The sequence below is a fragment of the Porites lutea genome, chromosome 5 (genome assembly GCF_958299795.1).
Source record: "Porites lutea chromosome 5, jaPorLute2.1, whole genome shotgun sequence".
Taxonomy (NCBI): domain Eukaryota; kingdom Metazoa; phylum Cnidaria; class Anthozoa; order Scleractinia; family Poritidae; genus Porites; species Porites lutea.
This window is the reverse complement of record NC_133205.1, coordinates 41,509,763-41,519,090: the sequence shown is the minus strand read 5'-3', so window position 1 is coordinate 41,519,090 and position 9,328 is coordinate 41,509,763. Positions and strand designations below refer to the sequence as shown.

Here is a 9,328-nt window from a genome sequence, read left to right as displayed (position 1 = left end):
TGCTATTCTACAAGCAACTCTGCAACTGATTCAGTTATCGTGCAATGGTTGTTGACCTTTTAAGACGCAAAAAGGTCACGTTTTCCCAAAATTAATGATGTCATGCCAAGAACTGAAGAAAGTGGCGAGTGGGTTGGGTGAAAATGTGTAGCATACTTTATTTATCGTTTTCAGTCATAAGATTATTAAGCTGTTTAATATGAGATATTTTAATAGCGGTACAAAATCAGAAAGGTCTATTTTAACAGGGAATCGTTTTGATGAATATAATTAACAATTACAAGTCTTTATTTGGGGGGCAAAAGTACCACTGAAAAAACTATCAATCACAATTAATATCATTTGCCAAAATAAATATTGTTGTCCTAAGAGCTGGAAAGCTCTTGGCTTTCCGTCACGTCAGAGACAACAGTAGCGCCTAGCTGTCCCCTATCCCTAAGGGAAGCAAAATCTGGCTAAGTAATTATCAATGCAACGTTTTTTTGTTGTAATAAGGCTGTAAAGCATGGTCGTTCCCAAGACATTGTCATCAACATCGCCAGTTCCAAAAGAGGTATTTTCCTTATTTACAAACTTTTTACAGGCTTCAAAAGCAAGATCACACTTCGCTTGCGATTCTCGTGGGAGCTAATACGTCCGTTGCAAATTCCGACAAAATTATAAACTGGCTTTCGTAAGGATCGAGATATGACGTCATAAGCAGTAGCTAGTCAAACCATTAATTTTTTGAGGGAAAATGAATCTTTCTCAACTTTTTCGGTCAAAAAAAAAAAAATAAAATAAAATAAATAAAAGCAAAGCTTGTGGATAAAATGAAGAAAAGGCCTTACTTATCTGTTATTTTACATGTCAAGGACATAGAAAATATTACGTAGCCGCGCCGAGCCGGGGGATACAAAATTTCCCCTCGAGTGCTGAAAAAAAAATTCTTGTTCCCAAAACCTTTTTTTCAAGGAGAATATCAATTTCCTCTACTGAGGTGAGCAGTAGTTGCGTTCGGCTTTTTTTTTTCTTTGGCCTTGTTTTTAAGATCTTTTTGCTTTGCTTTCAAAGGGATTGTCAATCTCGTAAATTCGAGACCAAATGAATAGCCTTTTCCCCTATTCGCGAATTGTAAGATAACGGGTCAGGGCTTGATAACATTTCTCTGAGAGAGGACGGCTCATATTGTTTTCCTTTCTTTCTAGCTGCAATAATGAATTCACTAAGTTAAGGTATACATTCAGCTCCTCCGGTGGGATTTTCTCTTATTTTCTCTCTCTCTTATTTTTTCCAAACCTTGTGAATAAATTTTATAACAATCTTTTATGAGTCATACCGACATTGTCTTTAATAATGTATGTTGGTGTGAGGTTTGAAGAGTAATTGGTGTAAGTTTAAAATAATCCACAAATACAAATTATGGAATCAGAGCGATACAGCAGAAGGCAAAGAAGTTGCATGATGTTTGGTTCTACTCCGAACTCGGCAGAAATTCTCTTGTACGAGGGGATGGTATATTTGTTTTTTGTCTGGCTGAACGTATAAGGTCTCCCGGCAAAGCGCTCACACTTTAGATGCCGCCCATCTCGAGAATGATTCTGCTTGTCGTGAAATAAACATGAAACTGAAATAATACCTGTAGCTTGGAGGTCAGCTGCATGTCCAACATACATACACGCATACATACGTAACCCTTATTTAAACGCGAATTTTAGTGTAGCTACACTATATAGCTAATATCTTCGAGAAAAAAATTTGATCTCTAAAACTGAAAAAAACATACAAAACAAGCCGAAAAATTAGTAAAACTAATCAAACGTATTAAGACTTTGCCCACTTCGCTTAAAATCAGGACAAGTACAGTTCCTCAACTCGTCGGGAAGTGCATTCCACTGCTGGACGGAAAAATAGCAAAAAGAGTAATAGTCCAAAGATTGTCGTTCTAGGCTTGCTTAGAGCCAACATATGCGTACCGGGCAAATTATAGGTTGTATGGCGAACAGCAGACATATTCCTCACATAGGTTGGATAATTATTAAAAAATAGACTCTTGCAAACTAGTATTAAAAAAATGTTAATGCGCTCGTCATATCATACAAAGAAGTTATTTCAACCTTGTTAAGCAAAGTGGTGTAGTGAAAAGTATAGTCATTTAAAATAAATTTAAGAATGCGCTTATTTTATCAAAGTGCTTCCAGTTTTTCACTGTTGCGTGTGCCACAACTGAATGCCATACTGCACAATAATAAAAAAGTGTGGCAGGATGAATGTCTTGTAAAACTTAAACATTGTATTCTTAGAGACGATGTTGCGGAACCGTAGCATAACATTAAATTGATTTTTTTTTTTTTATTACAAACAGCAGATATGTGGCTGTCAAAGTTAAGTATATTATCTATAGTCATTCCGAATATGTCTAACTCGTAATTCACTGGAAAACAAAATTGGTGGTCAGTTTGACCTCTAATTAAAGCTTGATGTTTCTTTGCGTAATTCACGATCATGCTGTTTAGGATGTACCATTGGCTTGCCTTTTCGATGTCATTACAAATGTACTAAGGTAGAACAAGTGGGTCCACATCAGAGTGGTAGATCTGACGACAACAAATGTACCGTGGAACGCCACAACTGGTGTTGGCGCACCATAGCGCAAAATTCAGCTGCTGCGGCCTATATTTCATGTTTGGCCTATCCAGCCGTGCCCTTGCCTCTCGCCTTGTCGAGTGCTTGCTTCGTGTTTGTAAAAATTTTTCTGTACCTCGAGGTGAAATACTCTATGGGCGTGATATGCATGTTTTGCTCCTGGTTGATCTGCCCGTCAACACGTGCAATGTTGTTTGCGAAATCAACCGCTGGCACCGGTTTTTTCACACTTTTGGTCAGCATCAGCTGATAGGAGTTGCCAACTAGGAGGGCAACTCGCAAGGCTCTGCCCCAGTTTTTTCACCAACCTCGTCGGGATTTTGCAGCAATCCCTGGCGGCCTTGAATTCTACTTCTTGTGAATTGCCTCATGTTGGCGTTTGGGAAACGCTTTAGGAACTCTGCAAGGGCCTTTGCCTTGGGAGCGACGGACGCATTTTTTGGCTTGTGGCGTTGACAGCCACTTCGTAAAATCCATTTGTATATGTGTAATGGTTGTACTCACGATCGTTGCGCGCCTTCCAATAACCACAATCGAGGAGAAACCAGCCTACATCAGGCTTCTTTCCTGCTCCACTTACAATTCTTGGTATAATTTGAAAGTCCCAGCGTCAGTTGCAAATTTCCAGCAGAGCATTATACACTCTTGATCTTTTGGAAGAACAACTTAACACCGTGTTCCAAAAAAAAAAGTGAGTTCAACAGTGAATGCTGAAAGAAAACAGTCTGTTGGAGTTCTGGTGATCTATAATCTGAAAGACGAGGATGTGAGGATCGACTTAGATTTGCAAAAATTTCTTGGAGCTGAGCAAAAACCTGCAGTTGGCCTAGACCTCGTAACTAGGTCGACATAAATAAAACCTTAAATTTTCCCTCCAGTTATTTCATTTGTTGCGATTCGATGGCGAAAACGGAAAATCTCCACAACAACGAACGTTTTCGATACAGGGGAGCGCCTATGAAAGAGTCGATTACGTCGCTTCCCCACATCATGTGTTGCGTGCCGTTGTTGACTGCGGAGATAAACATTTTGCATAGTTTGACAATTTCTGTGAGAGATGAGAATGGCGACCATAAATTACTGCATCCTTCCTCGTTGCTGCTTCATTTCCAAAAGAGCTTCTCGCCCCAGAATGTAAGAAAAAATGTGTGCTCTATTATCCAAGAGGCCGCTTTAGCTCTGGAGGAAGCGAAAAGGCGTTCTTCTACAGAGACTACTTAATGAGAAAAGAAAACAATATATTCCCCCTTCTGCCAGAAATGTGCAGAGGAAAAATCAAAACTTTTTTCTCCCAAATTTTGAAAGTGTCACGTTTGCGGTGTGAAAATGAAGTGTGAAGTTGACATGATTTGCCCAAAATTAATGTGGCTTGATAAAAGATAATGTTTTCTTCCCACAATCTCTCATGAGACAAATAGAAAAAAACAAAAAAGATTATTACTTGCACAGAAGGGTCAAATATTTTTTCAACGCAAAGCTAGGTTTTAATCTTGATATTTTATTGATTGAGCAGGTTATTTTGGTTTACAAGGCTGAGAATGAATTTGCCGCTTCTGATAAAAAAATATACCTTTTACATTCGCATAATTAATTACTTATTGTGCCACTTCTGGCCAAACATCCACAATCTTCTTGTGTCTGATGCATCAGACTCACCAGCGGTTGGCGTATAATAAAACATGGAAGACCATGGAATGGACTGGAGTGATAAAACCTAGAGTGATAAAACCATGGAGTAAGAGCTGGTCGCGCGCGCACGGGATATCTCTGAAAAGTAATCACTGGTAGAATCACAGCACTGCGCTGAGAAATTGAAGTGGCACATCTCTGAAAAAACCTTTCCTGACCGATAAAATTGAAACTGAGGGAAACCATATCAATGCAAGGACATCGCTGCAAGAATTATGACCATATAAACAGGCTACTATTTAGAATTATTTTCACAGTGTTTTTTTTAATTTTTTTTTCAATTATTACCTGTTATCGTTTTGTAGTCGGTCACAAATTACGCGAAGAGATTTTTTCCCATTTTCCATTATTTTGATAGAGCAGTTTTGGAGCTGTTACACAGAACCCCATCTAAGCTTCACATGTTCGCCCTCGTGGACCACAAGCCGAGCGAGATTTTTAACCTATCTGCTACCTATTGGCCTTGAGATCCTTCCCGCATATTTCGCAGAAAACTTTGTCTTTTCTGCATTCTGAAGAGATAAGACAGATAACTAAGACGACGCTAATTTTTAAAACTCGCGCCATTTTTGTTTGCTGCATGCGCTACGATCCAATTCCACCCAAAAATTATGTCAAGCGGCTCGCATACTCGCAACATTATCACTTGTCCTCAGCCCCGGAAAAAATGGACCAGATCTGCTCTATTTCGTAAAAAAACTTCGCAAACAATTGCGTTACTTCCGATTGCTCCCAAATTTGGCACAAAGGAAGTTAATAGATTTAGCCAATCACCTGCCCAGTTCCAGCCCCTGTGGACTTTTGACCGTGACACACCGAGCTTTCGAAAATTTTGAATTTTATGGCGAGTCGCGGGGAATTTTTGTGAGCCGATTTTGCGAAGAATGCAAGCTTGTATCGACGATTGTCAACCAAATACAAGTCAAGCAAACTATTCTGAAGGATTTTGGAGGATAACAAGCAAAATAAACGCGAAAATTGAAGTTAAGCTAGCTACAACATTGTTGGATATTACATGTTTCGTCCGTTTGCACTCCCTGTTGCATGTTGTTGCGCAATGTTTGAAACCGGTCAAACTTTTAGCCTCTTGGAAACGGACGCAACAACTCCCAACATTGTTGGGCAACATCACGTCGAGATTGATTCTGTCTTGGAACTTTCGCGCACGGCTTTGTTAGGCTGCCACCTCGTGTCCTCGCCTCTTCGTGAGGCTGCTCTTTGGCAGGCGTAAATACTTCCTTAACAAGTAGGGATACCTAGCTCATACCCAATGTAAACTTATCGTATTCCTGCGTGTCCTTAGGCAAGCAAATTTGCCGTTGAGTAATATCGCTGACAGGAAGTTGAGCCGCGCTGGGACAAAACAAATAAACATTTTCATTGACGTCTGCCGTGCGTCTATATGCCAAGCCATAGGTAACAAACAATCAAAACGCTCTCAAGTATATAGTTTGATTTTGCTTTAATATAAGTTATAAAGATAATCCTCACTACACTCCACGGCTTTGAACTAAACACGTTAGCTGAACAGTCTTCGTCTCTAAGCTTACAGCCCAGTATATTAACCCTCGGACGTACGCGTAAACTCATCCCCCACCGTGGTACAAGGGGGGTGGGGGGGGGGGGGGGGTTGATGGGACCCCTCCCCAGATTTTTTGTTATGTTGCAGTATTTCGAAACGATTTTGCCTGGCTCTGCTGGAGGCCTGTGACGTCACCAACAATGGTCGTCATCTTTGCCGTAAACTTGGATTTTACCAAGAACTAGAAATCAGGTTAAAATCGTGTTAAATGACAATTTTTGTGCTTCACATGTAAAATGACACATAAATAAGCACTTTGTATCATTTCATCCACAATTTTTACTTTTAATTAATTGTTGATAAAAGTTGAAAATGGTTTGACCACCTGCTACTTATGATGTAATATCTCGTAGCATAGTAACTGACCATCACTAAACTTGTCTCAAAACTCGCGCGAGGGATAAACGAACAGCTACTGAAAACGTCAGGTGCTGATACTTGATCATTTAGGAGAAAAATAAAAAAAAAAACTTCAGATGGCAACTATCAGCCCCCCACCCCTTGTACGTCCGAGGGTTAAGAATCTTTTTTGTATAATCATTACGTTATTTGCATAAGATTACAATCACTTCATTAGTACATTCTTTAAAAATGTTAGATTTGATGATCTTACAGTCATCCAATAATGCTGATGGGCGACCCCAAAATTTCGACTCTTAAGCAAGGAAACCCACGGTAAGAATGTATATAAAACCGGACGAATCTGGCCTTGACGTAGTTCTTGAGTACATTTTTGACGATGCTAGTTCTGTCTCTGTTTCCTGAGAACACCTGGAAATGAAGAACGCCAACTATTACTCTAGTTTTCAGCAATTAATTAAACACCTTAGAAAAGTGGGAATGGACGCTAAACAAGTTACATTTTATCTTGAGTGTCACCTAAATTCAAAGGGTAGACCTGTAAACTATACTAATAATTATTTCAACCCAATACAATTAAAGCAAAACTTCGACAGGCTAATTATAGTTCACAGGTTGCCCAAGCTCGATAATTGACTGTTTAAATAAAACATTTTAAAGGTACATGAACCAATTCACGTAGGAACGAAGATGTGACTCTTTAATAATGGCTCCACCCTGTAAGTTCTTAAGAAGGATGGATCCTTCCTTAACCTCGGTCAGTGCCTTGATTGTGCGTGACGGATGTTTCGAAACTGGCTATAAATCAGAATGCCGTATAATTTTATCGGATCTTGTTTACCCTTTAATGGCCAATGAGATGGGAAATGAAATGGAGAATTTGCTAAACCTTACGGCTGTGTTGTTTCATGGTAATTATTCCGTGGTGTATTGTGAAAGGAACAGTGATTTGATGAACTAGGTTCGGTCACGTGTTTCAATTTAATGAGTACTCAAATGCAGTATTTGGGCCTTCCTTTTGGGAAAAATGTTCGGTGTGATATCGTTAATTATTGAGCAAATAGAGAGAGGGCTAGTTCAAAGGCTAAATTAAAAGTACTTTTGCTGAGAGTTTCTAAGAGGATACATATTTCTTGAACTTAAAATAAAGTTTACTCCTGGATCACGGTCATCAGTTCTTAGGCTCTTAATCTAAACTAAATCTCTCCTCTGCCTTTCATTAAACCCTTGAACTGCGAGAGAGCTGAAGAGTGGAAAGTCAAGGGCAGTTACTGCAATAACTGAACATTTTTTTCCTGTGTCTCGCTGATAATAACATTTTAGATCCAAATCAACAAAAATCTAATTTGCGCACCTTTTCGACGTTGTTTTCATAATAAGAGTTCCAGATGATTCCATCTAAAGAAAAATGTAATGTGTAACCGGTGACCCACTCACTGGCTGCTGCTCGTCCTTGCGTTTCCACTGCACATACATAGTACACTATACCCATATCCACCTGGAGATACTCTATACCCTTATCCACCAGGATAACTGAACTGTTTGTACTTTTCGGACACCACGCCCCGTTTTGCCTGGTTTCATTCAGTCGACCGTAGTGTGGTTGCTCTGACATTTGATAACTTGAACTTGCCGTCATTCTGTTATCTGGAATCTTATTGGTGTCCATTATCCCAATGGGGAGACATGCTGAAGAATCTAATCACAAGAAAAAGCAACAATGCTGAATTCGATAAGATGTAGTGATCATAACTTTTTCAGGCACCTCACTATTTAAGTTTTTTTCGCTTTGTGACTACTTTAAGGGATAAAATTGGTAACAACTGGGTTCTGCTTCTCATTCAACAATGTCATAAGTACATCACATTGCGTTAATTGTATCAAGACGTTGGAAATGATGAATATCTTATGTGCAATTTTGCTGGCCGTATCATGATCGTTTTCAAAGTTATAGAGGGGCGACTCTAGCCTGTTCACAGACGACTCCGCCCCTCAAAAAAATCGGAGAGAAAGACGTCTGTGTCATGCCGACATAAATCGTGTTCCGATACATTTGTATAAATTATTTATTTGTTTTTCCTCTTTGCCCAGCAAGTATGCAATTTTTTCTTTCTTTCAATCTTTATGGCCTTTATAGAAAGCGGCTGTAAATAGAATATCTAGCTAAAATGTCAGTTATCAGAACTTTTTTTCTTTATAAAAATGAGTACAATATGCTTTGAAAAATTCTGAAACATGTTCTTTCGTACGCGCCTTACACTAGGAAGTCATAAAGCCGGTCTATTATTTCCTGTACATCGATTTCCTGTGGTTTCTGGTTCTGATCTCGGAAGTAGTTTATAGGCTTGATTTCCCAAAAAGCGGCTGGTATTCCAGACTAAAGCGGTTATCAAAGTTTATATATCCAAAGAATCGAATAGTTCATTTCTATTCATTTAACAGTTAGAGCAATTCTTTATTTTCTCTAATATTTACCAGTCATGAACGGAACACGCAAGCCGAAAAGTTAACGTCCACGCTGAAATCTAGTTATAAGATCTCTGATTAAGAGTGACCAGTAAGCGTTGAATTAGTTACTTCCCTCTCTTCACGTCCTTTTCGGTAAAGAACATGCGTACCCACAATTTGTGCAACGGTAAGATGTCCACAAAGGCCAAGGTTTTCCTCTGGGAATTCATTCACCATTCGCAACACCGAAAATAACTTACGGTCCCGGCATTAACATAGCCTGCGTAGCAGGCGCTTGGAAGAGTAGTGGGCGAAAGAGAGAACGGGCACGAGCGAGGGAGACACGCGAGGGGTGAGGGAGCGCCTGCACGGAAAGCCCACGAAAAGCGTTTCAACTCGCATCCTATAAGTGCGGATATTTCCAATTGGTCGAGAGGCTCCCTTGGGAAAAATTAACCTCGCGGGGCGAGAAAACTGTCAATCAATAGTACATGGACAAGGTAGTGAAGATCTAACATCACACCACTAGCTCCTGAAACCACTAAATTGTATACAATCGACTTTCAGGTCTCGGAGGTCACTTCAATCTGGTTTAATGCGATTATGTGGCTGTAATCTAAAAGA

The 9,328-nt window shown here is 39.6% G+C and overlaps 1 protein-coding gene across 1 annotated transcript; it reads right to left on the bottom strand.

Moving 5' to 3' along the window:
- Window positions 1-6,009: 6,009 nt before the first annotated feature.
- On the bottom strand, window positions 6,010-7,927 carry LOC140937740 (lactadherin-like). Its single transcript, XM_073387305.1, has 2 exons — window positions 7,611-7,927; window positions 6,010-6,667 (listed from the first exon to the last, which is right to left on the bottom strand). Exons 1-2 carry the CDS (start codon window positions 7,923-7,925, stop codon window positions 6,512-6,514), a joined length of 471 nt encoding a protein of 156 aa, XP_073243406.1. The 5' UTR covers window positions 7,926-7,927; the 3' UTR covers window positions 6,010-6,511.
- Window positions 7,928-9,328: the final 1,401 nt, after the last annotated feature.